Raw genomic sequence first — 18,766 nt, forward strand, 5'->3', positions numbered from 1 at the left:
TAAGCATATAGCATATCTAACCCTTAAATAATTATCTTGATAGGTACTGCTCGATTGCCAGAAGCCTCTCAAAATCCACTGGTATTAAAGCAAGTGGTACGAAAACCTTTGGAAGCTGTGCTCCGGTATTTAGGTAAAAATGCTGATGGGAATCTTGGTATATGATTAACATTTGAAGCTCAAAAGAGTAAAAAGATTGCGAAAAATAACTTTTTTTCTCTTCCATTGTCCAAGATTTAATTTAACCTAAGGAGTTAACCTTTCTTTAGAAAGAATATAGGAGTAGCTTTTCCTTCCCCATAGCAGACCATAGAAAAGACTTAGGATTTTTCACACTTGTTTGACTTTTTGTATTTTTACTTCTTGACATATATTCAAGAAATGATCAGGGTGTGCCTACTCAGAAGTTGGCAGGTTTCTTTTAGTTTCCTTGCCATTTGTTAGATTTCATTAATTAGGTTCTCTTCCAAAAAATTAGTCAGGTGGAATTAGCTAATTTTTCTGGACTTGCCAAAAGTGAACTAGCATAGTTGTGCTTACCATGTATTACTTCTCACTCCTCTAATATGCCTTTAAAATAAAGACTCCACATTTCCCTGAAATGGAAAAACAAAGGACTAACTCCTTAATAAAAAGAAGTCCAGAAAAACTTGAATGTACTGAATCTAATCTTGGGGAAAAATGAATCAGATTAATACCTAATAGTATGAATAATGTATTATGGGCTAGACACCACCTTACATCATTTTCATCAGGATTTAAAAGTCTTGTTTGTCTATATTGGATGAGATTGAATAAGGACTAAATGCTTTAAGAATTACATTTCTGCCAGTATGAAATCCCTCCTCATGGTGTGGTTGTGCACACTGGATTCTTAATGGTTATTTCAGATGAACACAATATCTAGTAGGTCCTAACTAACTGGTAAGGTTTCAAGTAAAGTTATAGGACCAGATATGCAATCCATTTAACACTTAGAGATCAGTCTACAATATTTGGAGGAGTTTATTTCTATAATACTAGTTACCAGGCAATGGTACTTTTTGTCATGAAAAGTCATGAAAGCCCTTAACTATAGTAGTAGGAAAGAGCTTGATTTGATAGTGCAAATATAATGATAGACCTCATTGAGACTTTAAAAAATTCACTTGTTAGAGTTTTAAAAATTTTTAAACAGAAATGAGTTTTACTTCCCAGGCTCCCTTACATGATTTGAGCAACAATTGATATATGTGAATCCTTGTTCTTATTAATCACCGCCTTTTCATAACTTTTCATTATATATTCTATAATTTCTTGTCCATGTTATTTTCCCTAATTCCACAGTTAAGGATTTAAATATTCTTAGGAGAATTTGCTCACACTCTTTTAACATTTAGAGGTTACAAGTACAGCACTTCTATTATCTAATTGTGACTAGAATGTCATATATGAAGTCAAGAAAACCTGAATTTGAATCTTGTCTCAAAAGCTAGTAGTGTGATGCTGATCAAGTCACTTACACATCTTTCAGCCTTAGTTTTCTCATCTTAAAATTGTGATAAAACATACTGATAAGAATACATAGAAGAGTAACTCTAAGGAACTCCCTGCGGAAATGAAGTAAGAAATTTAAAATGAGATAAAAGTTCTGGAGGAAACTATTGGAAAGAGAATAAATAATTTAGAAGATGGTAAACATTGTCTAAATATTGTATTTCCTGAAAACTAGAAAGGCTAAACAGAAGTCAAGAACTCCTAATGCAGCAAGAAATAACTGAATGAAATCAAAAGATGTGAGAGGAGGAAGAAGAAGAGAAATATGTTCTCTGCTATCAACAGTAATTGTCCTGGACATTGGGGAGATGTCCATCAATTGAGGAATAGTATTATGTGATTTTGATGGAATACTGTTATTCTCTAAGTGATGAACAAGATGCTCTTTAAAAAACTTTGAAAGACTTCCATGAGCTGATACAAAGTAAAATGTGCTATGTACAAAAGTATATCAATATTATGAAATAATCAATTGCGAATAACTTAGCTATTCTCAGCAATATTATTATATCCAATTTAGCCCTGAAGAACTTAAGATGAAAAGTGCTATCCATACCTAGAAAAAGAACTGATATATATTGAAGCATACTTCTTTAACTTTATTTTTCTTGAGGGGTAGTTTGGTGTTGTTTGGGGTTTTTTTTTGGGGGGGGGGTTGGTCTGTGTTTTCTTTCACAACATGACTATTATAGAAATGTTTTGCATGACTACATATGTCTATACTATATGCAATTGCTAGCTTTCTCAATGAGGGGGAATAGAGAAGGAGGAAAGAGATCTGGAAATGGAAGAGTTTTAAAAATGAATGTTAAAAATATTTTTACATATACCTGGGGAAAATAAAGGTAAAAAATTAACTTTTAGAAAACACGTCAAATAAAGCTTGATTCCTGAAAAACATGCATGTTAAAAAAGAATATTAGAATTCTAGAATGAATACTAGAGTTCAAGAAATCATAAATCAAAACATGGCAGAAGGTGTGCATAGTTCACCTCCTGAAAGGAATTTCACAAGGAAAGTCCCAGAAATATTATAACCACAATCCAGAGCTCTGACATCAGAGGCAAAAACAGTTTAAGCATCCAAAAAGAAGCAGTTAAAGTACCAAAGAATAATAGTCAGAAAAGAGAAGGTCTTGGAATACAGTATTCCAAAACCAAAGGATATAGAGACTTAAAACCAAGAATAACTTATTATGCAAAACCGAAATGAGTCTTTAAAGGTATGAAGAAATTTTAAGTATTTCTGATTTAATCTCCCCTTCCCCAAAGACCAGAGATGAGTAGGAATTTTGCATACAAACACATGAGTCAAAAGAAAACTCAAAAAATGTCAAATGTACTGCAGTTAATTTTTTTTTTAAATTTAATAGCCTTTTATTTACAGGATATATACATGGGTAACTTTACAGCATTAACAATTGCCAAACCTCTTGTTCCAATTTTTCACCTCTTACCCCCCCACCCCCTCCCCTAGATGGCAGGATGACCAGTAGATGTTAAATATATTAAAATATAAATTAGATACACAATAAGTATACCTGACCAAAACGTTATTTTGCTGTACAAAAAGAATCAGACTCTGAAATATTGTACAATTAGCTTGTGAAGGAAATCAAAAATGCAGGTGTGCATAAATATAGGGATTGGGAATTCATTGTAATGGTTTTTAGTCATCTCCCAGAGTTCTTTTTCTGGGCATAGCTGGTTCAGTTAATTTATATAGGCAAACAACGAACCTAGCAGAGCATAGTGGCATAGATTTCTGGTCATTGTAATCCAGTGGAACAGTATAAGTTCTTGTTATCTTGAAGAGGCAAAAGTATGAGAGCTCATGAAGAAGAGCTCAGAATTAAGAGATTCATTTTGGGTTCCAGAGACGGGTAAGAATCGGTATCTATTAAGGGTCTAAATGTGTGCCAGGCAGTGTAAAGAGAAGGGTTGCAGTAGCATAGTGGCAATTTGAGAAAGAGAAATCCTTGTAAACATTTTTTGCAGTCCAATTAAGAAACTATAGTCTGGATGTTTTCAGGTTTGGCTGTAGTGAATATAGCCTCCATTTATTATTTTAAAAGTGATATTAATGAAAAGGACACATTTTTGTCCTACTTACAGATCAGTGGAAAGGACAGCCAAGGTTTAATTTTCCCTTTTTCTCTTTCTGGCCTTCCCCCATAGATATTAAGGACCTAGTTCCTAAATTTCTCTTTTAAAGTAGTTTCTAATATCCAATTTTTAAATATAAAATTATTTTTAGTCACAAAATTTAGTAAAAAGAATGAAGGTAAAAATAGTACTTAGCTTGAAAAAGGGTATTATGAATATTAATTTAGTTAATATTATAAAGTGCTTTGCAAACCTCTCCATGCTGGAACTGCATCTAGGGCCCCTGCTCTTTTATGGTTTACAAGTCCTGTGACTCAGAACTGTGCATAGGCAAAGCAACAGGGTCATTAACCCAGTACCAGCAAAGGGTCCCCTGCAATTTCCTTCTGACCATTTATCCAACATCTCCCTTCCCTGCTTTGTGGGGTGAGAGTTCCTGAAGTTGCTGCCACCGTCAGTGTAGTTTTCTCTAAGTCCTGTGTTGCTAGTGCTACAACTTGGGCAATTACTACTCTGGTGAGATAGACCTTTTCCTGCTGACTTCCTAGGTTGTCTTGGCCTAGAAAATTGTTTTATCCAACCTTCTGTTGGTTCTGCCATTCCAAAATTTCATTTGTGGTTATTTTATAACTGTTAGAAGGGGAATTTGAGAGAACTTAGCTGAATGCTTCTCTACTCTTCCATCTTGACTCCAAGTGCTTAATTTCTAGTAATTTTAGTTGTCAGTTAAGGGTGTTTTATTTTTATTATTTTATTTTTATTTTTGGAAATATGTGACATTCTCCATACTTTTTCATTTAAAAATGTTTGTTGTTGTTTTTAAATTACAGAATACTATTCAAATGAGGAAGCAGTATGGAGTGGAGGGTATGTTCAGGGAAGAGTAGTAACTGGTGTGAGGGCTGCCAAGTCCTTTTCAGGACTTTCTGTCTTTACTATACAAACTTCACTTAACTCTCACCTATGGCTCCAAGAAACTACATTGTGAACAATGCTGTTCTGTCCCCCTTTCTCCTCTCACTCCTGGTAAACCAGATTGAGTTAAGCAAAGGGGCTCAAATCTGTTGGAGAGGTAGGGGGATGTCTGCACCAAGAATAGGAAGATTTCTCCTGTTGGAATAAGCTAAGGAGAACAGTGTGCTCGAACAGACTGAAATGAGCACTGGGAAGCACTTAAAACTTGGTTAGACACTGGAGATGCCAAGGTCATTCACTGAATCTCCAGTTGTCTTGACTCTGTCCTGCCACCAGTGATGCCTCTGGAAGAGAGTGACGCTTTGTGCAGCACTGTCTCACTTAAATTCAGTTTACACATGAATGAAAAGACTCTAATACCCATACAACTTTATTATTTCTACCTATCTCAGAATCCTGTGGTGACAAGCAATTGACAAGCAACAGTTGTGGATATATATGGAAGCTCTAAGCACACAAGTGGCCCATGCCATATGATCATCCTATCACTGGGATTCAGCAGCTCCTTGGATGTCTGAATAGTCTTTTAAGGATCACCTCCTTTTGTTGTGCAGAAGGGGCTAGAAAGGGGGCCTGAAAAATTGTCTGCTTACCTAAGCCTGGCCTGAATAACCACAGTAGGCAGGGATATCACTCTATGACCAAAACTTTAAAAAATTTTGTACAACCACTTCTGCAATTGATTCTGTTCACCATCAGAATATGGAATGTGCACACACTTAAAGATGATACAAAATCCAGTAGACCTGAAAGACAACCTTTGTTGCAAGAGAACTCAGCAGATATCACATCCAAACTAGCAGCTCTGAATGAAACAAGGCTGACAAATGAAGGCCAGCTTACAAATCAGAACTAGATACATATTTTTCTGGAGTGACTGAAATGAGGGGGAGCGATGTAAAGCTGGTGTAGATTTTGCAATCAAAACTAATTCACAAGCTTGTATGCCTACCAAAAGGAGTGAACACAACAGACTGCTGACAATACAATTGTCACTTGCAAGAAAATGCAATGCCACCATCCCTATACTCCTACCATGATGAACCATGATAAGGTCAAAGAAAAAATATATGAAGACCTTGAGACCCTTATCATTTGTGTGCCAAAAGAGGATAAGCTTAATAATTCTGGGTGACTAAATTTAATGCTAGAGCAGGTTTAGACTACCAGACATGACATGTCCTTGGGAGGAATGGAGTTGAAAATAGCAAGAGGAATGGTCACTTAACTACTGAAGACTTGTGTGTTTTGGTAATAACAGCCTCATTACCAACACTTTCTTCTATTTACCTAAACATAATAAAACTTCGTGAATACTCCCTCATAGCAAGTCCTTTGAGAGCCTTGTGGCTTTAAAGGGGGCAAAGAAACAGTCAATATAGTGTTTCCTGCTCAACGGCTCCAAGAGAAATTCTGGGGCAAAAGAGGTCTGTATATGATGTTTATAGATCTGAATGAAGCCTTTGATATTGTCAGTCATGAAGGCTTTATAAAAAATAATGTCAGAATTTGATTATCCAGGGAACCTCAATCAATTTCAGGATGGCATGTTTGTCCAAGTTTTGGGCAGTGGACAATGCTCTTGAGCTTTCCCAGTCACCAGAGGAGTAAAACAAGGTTGTGTTCTTGTTTCCATGCTTTCTAGCATAATGTTTTTTCAACCATATACTCAAATGTTTTCAACGAGGACAAAAGTGGTATCAAAATCAACTATCGCAATAATGGTAAATTCTTCAACTTGAAAAGGCTACAGAACTAAAGTGGAGGGTATATAGGTCTTTTTGTTCGCAGATGATGATTGTTTACTCACTGCAGACTTGGAGGCTGAGATGCAACAAAGTATGGGTTGATTCTCTTGCTCATGCTAAATTTGGCCTAACACTAGGTACTTCTTCGGCCAACATCACACCATCAATAAGTGGAATCATTAGTTACAGCGAATGGAGACGTTTTGAATGCAGTGAATAACTTTATTTTACCTTGGAAATATACTTTGGAGGAATATACACTTTGATAATGAGGTTGTCAAAGATAGCTCATTGTTTGGGAGGCCCCTAAGAAAAGTGTGAGAGAAAAGAGGTATTAGATTGATTATAGAGGGTCTGCAGAATCATTATGTTGACTTTATTGTTGTATGCCTGTGAAACCTGGATAGTATATTAGTGTTATGCCAGGAAACTGTATTTCTCCCATTTATAATTCCTGAGGCAGATTCTGAAGATCACCTGGCATGACAAGATCCCAGACATTGAGGTCCTTTTTCTAAACTGCCAAACATTCCAATTCTACTGCAGAGAACACAGCTCTGTTGGGCTGATCACATTATTCAAATGCCAAATGTACACTTGGCAAAATGCCTCATGTGGAGCTCACAGAGAGTAAACACTCCCAATAGCATTCAGAAAAAACATACAAGGACAAACTCAAAGTCTCTCAAAAATTTTAGAATTGATTGCATCACATGGGAGACACTAGCACAGGACTTCCCAGCATGTGTACCTTCATCAGAGAAAGTGCTCTGTGAGCAAAGCAGAATTGAAGTAGCTCAAAAGAAATACTAGATGCATAGACAATCCGTCCCAAATGTTCACATGGACTATTTGTGCCCAACCTGGGATAGAACATTCTAAACTTGTATTGGTCTGATCAGCCACAATTGGAAACACTGTAACTTGACTCTAACATAGCGTTATCATTTTGGTCCTATTTGAGAACAAAGAACAACAACCAGTCATTTCTATCCTCCTTTAAGCCATTTATTCTTTCTCCTACCCCCACCACCTCAATTAAGAATTTTATCTCATATTGCACTGATAAAAAATTAAGGCCTTTAGTCATGAGCATCCTTTTCTCTTCATCTCACATTACTCAGATGAAAAAGTAGTCCTTCTTGCCAAGACAAACTTTATTATGTGTCTGAGTGATTCCAGATTATATCATCTTCTTCAGCAGATTGTCCTTTAACATCCTTTTCTCTTTACCATCATCATTGTCATTAGTCTCCAGTTTCTTCTTACTGGATGCTTCCCTGCTGGCTTAAAAAATTATGTAATATCTAAAAATGATTTTTGAAAGGGTGAGAAAAAGAGTAAATAAAATTTAACTTTAGAATATCAGAGTAAGACAGTCACATTTGCAAATTAGGAAAATCATTTTGGCACCTATGTGGAGGAAAATTAAGGGAATAGGGAAAAGAGAAGAAAGTTGGCGTCGCTTCTCCTTATAAGCAAAGAGTTTACTTTCTGAAGGGATACCAGCAATCACCATGAGATAAATTGGGGAATAGAATCTTCCCAGTAATAGCACTGTCCAGATGCTGTCAATAGTTGATAGGTTAGGTTATATTAGACTTTATGTGCTAATACCTGCCTCCGAAGGTAGAAGGTAATAAGCTTTAACAGAACAGAGAGTGGAGACGATTGGAGTATGAGAATAGTGGTTGTGTTGGAGGCAAGCTCCATGGTTTGTTTGGTTGACTATTGAAGCAGTGACAGGATGAATTCTGTCTTCCTACCCTCTAGTTCGTTACATATCCATTAGGATTAGCTCATGTCCTCTTTGAAGTAGCTCCTATTTTGAACATCCCAGTCTCAAGAATATGCTAGTTTAAATAGAAAGTATATGTTATTAGATGAACAACTTGTATCCCTCTTAAGTTATCATCCAACATTTGCTTGAAGACCCAGTTATAGCTTATTCTACTTTTGAATATATTTAACTGTTATGTCTACTTCTATATGCAAGTGAAGTGAATTTGATTTGAGTGAGGAAGAACTGTTCAAGGTCACTACCCTCATTTTCTTCTTTGGGGCCATCTGGTTTCATTGACCAGATATTAGCATAATCTTGGCCTTTTTAAACTGAAGTCTTTAATAGGTGTCAGTTTGCTGAGGCAACCTCCCAATCAGTGATTAAGGCTAAGTAAGAAAGAAATGAGATAAAGAATGGCTTTTTTTTTTTTTTAACCTAGTAACCTTTCCCCCCCAACCCCCCCAAAAAAATCAGTCTGGAAGAAGAAGACCCTCAGCATTTCTGGCCAAAACAAAGACCCAGTGAACTTGGCCTTGAACCTTTTGTGTTGGCCAATCAATGGAGTAAAAGTGATTTGGATTTAAGGCATACTCCTTCAAAAAGAAATCAAGGAAAAGAGGGAGGGAGTGAAGAAAGTAAGTTAGTTAGCTAGCTGGCTGTGTTGCCAAGTCCTCAGTGGAGCAGCTCTTTACTCACAGAGGTTGTTATTTGTCTTTCATTTGCTATGTTATGCAACTGAACTGAGACTTATTTAAAGACCTTAATTTAAAAAGGTCAAGGTCTCCCACTGAATACAGGGCCATCTACATCCAGGTCCTGATCTAGGTCTGGCCACTAGACCAAGATGGTTCAAGAGCAGAAAATAAAACTGATGACCTTGCACAGTCCTCCCTCACTCAAATTCAATTCATTTACATATAATGCCATCACCTCCCTTACACACATGTTGTCTTCAAAAATGAGGAACAATCAACAATCTACCTCTATAGCTTCTCCCTATTGATCCTAGTTCTGCTTTCTACAAGAATTTTCTGTAATATAAAACTTCATTTGAATCTCACAAGTATAAAATTCTTAAAATATGCTAAAGATAGAGATGAAAATTCGAATTTGATTCCAAGGATTGTGTTGAACTAGTGTGTATGAAGTGATAACTATAAGATAACTTGGGTTTCTTTTAGGCAAGACACATAGAACATAAAGATATGAAATAGAATGTTATGATTTTATACATTTAAAGAATTCTTGGCCCCTGAAATCTTAAGTTGAAAGGGAGGAACACATTTAAAAGCCTATATTTATTCAGCAACAATGTATGTTTTTGGTTCTACAAAATGGACCATAGCAAATTTTGGGAAGAATCCTCACAAAAACTCATGGCAATATAACATAGGACTCATTGCTCTAAGGCAGTTTTAGGAAGACCTATATTTTTTACCAAAAAGGAAAAAGAAGTATTGGGCTTTTTTAGAGCACATGGTAAATGCATCAGAAACCTACAAGATATTTTTTGGAACAAGCAGATACCATTTCACATAACAATAATAAAAGTTGCTAAATAGAATCTCACCTTTGGATTTATTTAATGTAACTCAAAATGATTCACTAAGATCTAAAAGTGCCTTCCTAGTTGACATCTATATGTACTCATTCAACAGTATGTCAACAAATAAGCATCAAAAGAATGGTTGAATCTTGCGGAGTTTTTGGTAGAATTTGGAGAGTTATGATGATAATTCACGACCGGAATTATGATACCAGAAATTATGTAATGATTATAACCAAAAAGTGCAAGCAACTTGCATGGGTTAGGGTTAGGGTTAGGAAATGGAGACAGGGAAGAAGGAAATTAAGTAGCATGTCATGATAAGCTGTAAAAATTTAGCACATCCAAATACCTAAAAGTTGTGACCTGATCACTACAATTATATATCTCATAAACTCACTACCTTGAATTAACTGACAGATTCCCACATTACAAACACATAAGTCAAAATATCTGAGATTTCAATAAATAAATTCTCCATTTTTAGCATGAAATTTGTTTTTTCCCTGTAAATGGTTGGGTATGAATTTAGAACTTACCCTTATTTAGTAAACTATTTGGTGCTTTTTTTCCCCACAGAGAGTCATCCCCGCCCTCCAAAGCCAGACCCCATAAAGAGTGTGTCTAGTTCGCTCAATAACCTTACTCCTGCAAAGTCAACTCCAGTCATTAATAATGGGTCCCCAACCATCCTGGGCAAGAGGAGTTATGAACAGCACAATGGCATGGATGGTAAGTATACATGTGTATGATTTTAAAGGAGTTGAGACTGTCATGAATTTTATACTCATTTGGGCCTTGAGGGTATTTATGTGGGGTTTACTTTATTGTCTTAAGTAATTGCTTTTATTTTGGTTAATGACTATTGTGGGCTGAGGAGATGGAAAAGCATCACTTCTCTCTTTTTACAGTGATTGTGAATGGAGAGAGATCCTTTTCTCCTCTTTGGGGCTTGAGAGTATTTATGCAGGTGTTATTAAATGTCAGTTGGCCAGGGGTGTTTATATAGGTCTGTCAACACTCTCTCTCTCTCTCTCTCTCTCTCTCTCTCTCTCTCTCTCTCTTTCTCTCTCTCTCTCACACACACACACACACACACACACGAGTAGTTTTTGACAGCAGTCTCAAATGGATTTTGTTCGCAATATTTTTGCGCATTTAAAAACATTCTTTACTAGGTGCCAAGTAGTTGATCCCAAAAAGGTTAAAACTTCTGCCATAGACTATTTCTTAGTTGGCCTGTAATCTTTCTTTTATGGTGGGATAAGTTAAATCACTACCATGTGAATTAATTCATTTTCCTTATCTGTCAAGAAGTGATTAAAAATACTTATACTGTCAGGGAAAGAAGGAAGGAAATAGGCATACACTGCCTATTGTGTGCTAGCTAAGTGCTTTTTACAAATATTATCTCATTTGATCTTTACAATAACCCTGCTAGATAGTCATTATAATCTTCATTTTACAATTCAGGAAACTGAAGCAAGCAGAGGTTAAGTTACTTGACCAGAGTCACACAGCTAGTATCTGAGGCTGGATATGACCTCAGATCTTCCAAAATCCACCTCCAGGACTCTAACTACTGTGTCACCAGCTGCTTCCAAGAATTTTTATGAGGATCACAGATTTCTGTTTCAGCCAGCCTTACAGAATTTATGTGAGGATTAAATGAAACGCTCGATATGAAAGTACTTTATAAAGTTTAGTCTGAATAATTATCTTGGTTATTATTATGACTCACTCTCTTGTAGAGTGTCAGGAATAAATATTTGAAAAAAAGCAAGGCTTATTTATTGAAGAGAAACACTGGGGATTGATACCAAGTGAGCCAAATGTCACCTTTGGACCATATGTACTCCCTTTCAGTTTTTCCGGGAGTTTTACATGACATACAGTGGAGAAAATCCTTAACTTCTCTGAGCAAGTATCAACAAAGTCTAATTAGTAGAGACAAGCAGAAAAATTATTGTTTCCTTGGAATCCCTGGGGTTTATTCAGAGTGATCAAATCCATGACTATGGCCAAGGCTCTTTTCATGCAGTCTTGGGTATATTGACTGTAAGCCAACTTGTCCTATTTTAGGAACCCTGGCCTTAATCCCTGATGTCTCTGTGAATTACACTTGTTGGATTCAGTGTCACTGTTGGGTTTGTTGATGTGGTATTTTTTTCTCTTTTCTGTTCACCTGTGCTTTGTCAGGCAACATGAAGAAACGCCTTTTGATGCCTAGCAGGGGTAAGACCTCACAGCTGTGCTCAGCTGGTGCTAGGACAGTGTGGTCTCAGTCTCATTTGTGGCTTCTTTAGCTGGCTTGTCTGTGCTTTGTGGCTACTAATTCTATGTGTAAATCTTGTCTTGGTAGCTGAATATCCTTTGGACAATATCTGCATTGATGGTCCACAAAGATGGAACACCATGTTGTTTGCCTCCCTCCCCTGTGGGGACAATCTTAATTTTAAATCTTTCAAAATTAACTTTAATGAATTTTGTAACACCACATGAAATAATTTAAGACATTCTAGGGTATTGCATAACTCAGAATGTCCTTTATTGATCTGAAGTATAACCTTACGAAGTGACTTGAGTATGTTTCATTCTACAATGGTACATTTCTTGATGTTTCATTCATAATTGCTATTTTTTTTTACTGAGCTAGAATTCTTTGCTAAAAGCAGCTTTGTGGTCCAGATTTCCATAAAACAGATTCAGATGCTTCTAAGGTTCCCATGAATGAAATAGTAAAAGATCCTAGGAGAATAAACCCCAGGGAAAGAGAGAAGGTAACTACTTCTCTGAAGCCAAAATACTTGCTAGGCAACTAAATAGCCATTACCAGGGAACCTCTCCCAGACTGGAGAATAAGTTACTTACCCTATGGTCTCTTGAGGTTAGTTTGTCACTCTTAATCATTTTTACTTGACTGGTAGAATGCCAGGAAGGCTAAATAAGTCCCATGTACAGCCATTTTAAGACCACAGGCTTATCTACTGCATTGGGAGCTTCCCGTTCATTCCAGCTGACACAACCCTGGCTTGCCTTTGGGAAACTCAGAGACATCTGGTATCTGCCAAAGGTGGGCTTCAGGGCCAAAGGTCATCCTCTCTCTGGGAAGGCCAAGTAAGCCTGTTGTGTGTGTATATATGTATATGTATGTGTATATATATATAATTTTCAAGCACACTGACCTTGGTCATATAGACATAGAACTTTATTTTAATACTGGGCCTTTTTGCAGATATATAGATATATCTATATCTATATACATAGATATAGATATATATATCTATATATAGATAGATAGATGTCAGTAGGCAGGGAGTAGATAAGAATTTTGGGGAATAGTTTTCATCAGAGAATTACAGGAATTTTCACCTTGGCCTTAAAATGAGCAAACATAACCCAAAGGAATTCTAGGCTTCAAAAATCAAATAAACAAATCCCTCATGCTCATGTGGACCATTTCAAAAAGGATATTGTCTGTGTGCTGTTTGCAGCGTGCTGTGCTGGAGGGGTTGCCAGTATGCATAGCTGCCTGCCTACCTACCTGCCTCTCTGTTGTGTATGTGCCCACATCATCATCGTGATATGAATGATTGGCATGTTCTTCACTCCTGCATGCCAGTTCCTAAGGTCTTCTCACAGTGTGGCTCTAAACATCTTTTATTTGATGCTTCTAATGTGAGATGCCAGGTGGAGTATCTTCCTTTTTTACCAACTAATATATATGTTAAGCAGGTTAATACTTAAGTTACTTAGAAAGTGATGAATCTTTTAAGAGATTAGACTTTTAATATCAGGTAAATTCCTGGGATACCCTGAGCATTTCTTGGGGACTTTTTGTGGGCATACCTTTGATAGAGTGTCCTCCTTGCACACTTTACACCCTCTATTACAGGAAAACAGCTGGAGGTTGTAGCTATGATAGTAAGCTTAGTATCCAAATTCCCATAGGACAATGCTGAAATGGATAACTAACATGGTGCAGAGTCAGGGCTTTACAGGCTTTTTAGATTTGCCTTGTAGTTCTCTGTGTTACCTGAGATGATTCATTCTCAGGCATTTGATCTGCCCCCATCTGAAGAATATATTTATCTTTTGCATAGAAATTTTTCCTTTGAAAATTTTTAGAGTTTTTTTGGCCTCTACCACCTGCTTATATATACCCACAGAAATAAGGCAATGGTTGTGATCCAAAAGGTTTAAGGATGAAAAAAGATTACCAGAGTCTTTGAGGATGGTATGGGTGGGTGAATTAGGAGCGTCTTCCAAAAATTATTTGGACTATTTACATTTACAGGGAACTCAATACAAACAGAACTTATTGCAGATCAGGTTAAGTGAACTCTGAGGGTCTACTCACATAGGAAGCTTCATTCCTTGCCTTTAGATAGTAATGAATATGCATTGTATTCCAGTTTTAATATATGCCATAGACTTCATTCTTGAGGTTAATGTGCAAGAAGACCTCTTTACAACTTCTAGGAACTCTAACATTCACAGTTACAACTGTTCACAATGCAAAAACATATTAAATTAACTTCAAATAGCTCATTTAATTCAGAGAAAATGCTTCAAGAAATGGTGCAGACATGAGGATAGTATCAGTGAAAGTATAATGAGGGAACTGAGGCTGTTTAGTTTTTGAGATGACTTCAGGGGAATATTACTGTCTTCAGGTATTCAAAGCGCTATCTATCATGTAGATAAGATATTAGACTTAATTTCTTTAACCATTACAAAAATCGGGAGGAAGTAGAAACTCTGGTGGAAACAGGAATTTGCAGAGGCTGATTTCATTCAAATATAAAGAATAAATGTCAAAAAATTAGAGCTCTCCAAAAGTATAATGGGCTACTTCAGAAGTCATAGATTTTCAGATGCATTCAAGTAGAAGCTGGGTAACCCTTGTGTCAGGTGTTACTTAGGGATCTATGAGGTCCCTTCCTGCTCAAAGATTGTATGATTCTAATAGTAGAATTAAAATTTTGGCTGAGGTTTCAAAGTAAAAGAATCCCAGGAAAAAAATGTCTGATTAGAACTGGAAATAGAGGAACCTAGACATGTACAGAAATAATATGAACAAATTAAAAGGACGAGGGCTTTGGCTGAGATATAGGAAAAATTGAGATTATAATTTGCTTGTTTCTGGGAAAAAAAATTATTGATTATTGTTGATTGGTTGGTCTCGTGCCTTTTAGGCTTATGCTAGAGCTCCCTAAGGGTTCACTCACCACTCTCCCATTTCCATCCCCAACACATATCCCTTATAGGAATAGCTTAGAGACTAGTATTGTAGAAGATCAATTTGGCAATTTACATAGTTCTTTCTAGAGTGCAAAAGTTGATATATGCTTTGCCCAGAAACTATTTGAGTAACCTTTCCAGTCTTGGCTGAGAGTCCTCCATGGTCTTGACTATCATCAGACTGAAGGCTTCTTCTGCATAGGAATTGATTGTATCATTCCAGTGATGTGACCTATCAAGTCACTAAGGCTGTGATAATTCCAGTTGTTCTTGAGAAGGCAAGAATCCAGAGTCCACAGAAAAATTAAAGGAGATGAGATTGTGTTTTCAAAGTACATTGTATTAAAACAGTAATGTCTTTGAGATAATATCTTAATAGCAATCCCTGCCCCCATGTTACCTAGATTCAATTATATAACATTATACTAGTAGCTAAATCAAGATAATTTGAGGAGAGAGAAAACAGTAGGAATCAAGAAATCTTTATGTATGAGAAGATGTCAGAGCTGAGCACTGGAATGAGACTAAATATTCTAATTGTAAAAACAATAGAAAACTTCATTAAAGAAAATGACAATAATGGGATAATATACCAAAACTTGTACCATGCCATTCTAAGGGGAAATCAATTGCCCTTGCAATTCAAAACCAGAACAGAAGCTATGAATCAGGAATCCTCAGCTAAGAACAAAGTAGAAATTCTCATGTTTTAAAAAAAAAAGAGAGAGATTGGAAGCAGCTAGGTAGCTTAGTAGAAAGAGTACTAGGCTTCAAGTCAGTAAAACCTGTGTTCAAATCCAGCTTCAGATAACTTGTATAACTCTGACCAAATTATTTAACTTTTGTTTACCTTAATCCACTGGAGAAGGAAATGGCAAACCACTCCAGCATCTTTGCTAAGAAAACCCCATGGACATTTAAGCCTGATTTTTAAATAAAGATCAAAAAACGCAGTTTGAGAATTTATAAACAGTTGAAGAGGAAAAATATTATCAGAAACTTTTGCCCAAATATGTGTTAGCAAAGCTGATAACTTAGCAGAAATATATGAATACTTAGAAAAATATGAAATACTCACATTAGCAAAAGAAAATTAGACTATTTAAAAATCAAATATCAGAAAGAAATTTATTATTGTTCAGTCATATCTAACTCTTAATGATCCCACTTGGGATTTTCTTGTCAAGATACTGGAGTAGTGAACTCAGGTCTTCCAGATTCCAAGTCCCAAAACTTTTTCTGCTATGCTACCTAAATGCTGTTAAAATTCATTGTACAGAATCCATCCAACATTCTGGAACAAAGAGCTGTTTGTGGTTCCTTTAATAGTTAGATTCTTTTAATGCATTGTACTGTTGAGACCGTCTTTTGTTTTTCCATTCAGGACTAGTGAAGGTTGTCAGCTCCCATAGCCTCTAGCTATGGTGCTAGACATATACAGAGAGTATATAAATGGTGGGCAGGAGGAATAATATAAGAACAAGCAGGTTTTCACTGACCATTTTCTATAGCAGACTACATCTTTATTGTCAAATAATTGGAAAATTGGGGTAGTATGATTCTGCTTTGTATTTTTTTTTTCTTTATTGCCACAGTAGAACAAAATACTACCTTTAAGGCTCTCTTCACACAGAGCACCTGCCTACATATTCATTAAACATATACTTGAGATTCAGACAAGTATGATCATGACAATTCTTTTGTTTTTAAGCATTTAGATGAATATTAATGTCAAATAAAATGAAAAGCCAGGGATCCCAGTGCTTATGCAGGGGGCCCATTTTGGACCTGGAAGAAGTTCTTTGCAAAGTTCAAACAGAAATATTCATTTTGGGTGGTGGGACTTTACAGAACTTATTCACAAATATACGGTATACATCACATTGTTCCAGACTATGAAAAATCTGAGGAAATTCAGTTTATCCATTTAGATAATAGAAATAAATATGCTCTAGAGGATTGTAAAAAAAAAAAAAAAAATGCTTGACCCTGGGCAGTCACTTCATTTGCAAATGCGCTAGTACTACTTTGGCTGAAGAGAATCCTCTGGCCACTGACTTTTGCAGTGTATAAACCAATTTTACCCAACTTATCTAGTTCTAAGGTGTTCAGAGGTCTCTTCCTACAGTTTCACAAACTGTAGTTTTAAAACCTGTAGCGTGCTTAAGAACAGCCACATATAAGCTTAAAAGTCTTTTATTCGCTTGCTCACATTCTGCCCTGACCTCTTGTCAACTCCACGTGAACATCAGGCCTTTGAGAGACCCATGTGTTCACTACTTGCCTCCAACCTCTCAGCTGCTCCAGGATTAAAGAAGACAGTTCTTCCTTCAGAGAACTTATATAGGTCTGTGAGGTCACATGCACAGCCAATCATAGAAGGAGACACTCCTATTAATGAAGCTATCTCACTATAACCAGAATTCCCACCCATGAGACGGTCTCTGCTCATAGAAATTACTTCTGAGGATCTCTAGCATTTCTCGCTTGTTTACTTCCTGCTTGCTCTGGCTTGACCTTTGTCCTTTGACCCTAACAGAGGATGACACACCCCCACATAGTGAAAACACTCCTTTGGTTTAGCTGCACATAAATGAGTGCTGCAGATGACAAATGATCTTGCTCTGCTCTTTAAATTTTTAACAAGTCATTTTTTGGCTATTTCCAAACTATGCCACCTGCATTTTGGATATCTTCCTAATCCCTATCCTATTGGAACTTCGATTCTACCCCTGGACCCTGGACTTTGATAATAAGAATAGAAATTAAACCATAAAAGAATTGTCAATGAAAAAAATTTCAGAACCATTTAGATTCATACTATCATAGTTTCAAAGAATAATTAATTCCAATACTACATAAATTGTTTACATGAATAACAGTTGGCATCCTGTTAATCTCTTTCTAAGATACTAATCTGGTCTTGATGCCTAATCCAGGAGACAAAGCAAAGAAAGAAAACTACTGGCTAATGCTCTTAACACAAAATTGTTTTTAAAAATGTTAGGAAATAAGCTATAATAACATTTTAGAAAGATTATATACTATGATCAGATAAGATTTATGCCAAGAATTCAAGATTGATTTAGCATAAGGAATCAGACTATAAATATAATAGACTATGTTAATAATAAAAATTATATTATTTTATCCATAGAAACTGAAAAGGCTTTTGGCAAAATCTAACCATAATTTCTCTTAAAGATTCTAGAAATCTTAGGAATAAAATGAATCTCTTCTTAATATATTTTTTTAAATTATCTAAATCCAAGAGCATACATTATATAATTGAGAAAAGGTAAGAGATGTTTCCAGTAAGAACAGGAATAGAGCAAATAGAGCATCAATTACCAGTCCTGCTATTTAACATAGTGGTAGAAATGCTAACCATAACAATAATACCACCACCACCACCCCTGAAAAAAAAAATTAAGGGAATAAGGAAAGGCAGAAAGTAAATAAAATGAATATATTTTGTAGATGATATATGGTAGTATACTTAGAACAACTCTAGATAGTTAACTAAAACAAAATTACTTGAAACAATAAGTTGAGCAAAGTTGTAGACTATAAAATGAATACATGTAAATAATCCCTTTATACATACTTAAAGCACACACACACACACAAATCCCCAAAAAGTGCTAGAAAGAGAAAATCCATTTACAGTATCTACAAAAGCTGCTTGCTTTTATTTTAGATCCACTGATAGTTAGGTTCAATATACATATAACTATAAAACTGTTTTTTGCAGAAGATATGCCTAAATTATTAGAGAAACATTTATTGTTTGTGAACAGATTAAGCAAATGCAACAAAAATTATAAT

The 18,766-nt window shown here is 35.9% G+C and overlaps 1 protein-coding gene across 10 annotated transcripts in view; it reads left to right on the plus strand.

Moving 5' to 3' along the window:
* Positions 1–18,766, plus strand: part of MTA1 (metastasis associated 1) — a 243,965-nt gene that overhangs the window by 198,418 nt on the left and 26,781 nt on the right. For 8 of the 10 annotated variants that reach the window (XM_031952899.1, XM_031952898.1, XM_031952890.1 and 5 more), the window contains 3 exons: positions 44–133; positions 10,274–10,426; positions 11,894–11,929. In XM_031952899.1, the coding sequence (XP_031808759.1) occupies positions 44–133; positions 10,274–10,426; positions 11,894–11,929 (279 nt within the window). The remainder of the gene's footprint in view (positions 1–43; positions 134–10,273; positions 10,427–11,893; positions 11,930–18,766) is intronic. The other 2 variants (XM_031952892.1, XM_031952896.1) reach the window with 1 other exon arrangement.

This window comes from Sarcophilus harrisii, chromosome 2, assembly GCF_902635505.1.
Source record: "Sarcophilus harrisii chromosome 2, mSarHar1.11, whole genome shotgun sequence".
In the NCBI taxonomy this organism is placed as follows: domain Eukaryota; kingdom Metazoa; phylum Chordata; class Mammalia; order Dasyuromorphia; family Dasyuridae; genus Sarcophilus; species Sarcophilus harrisii.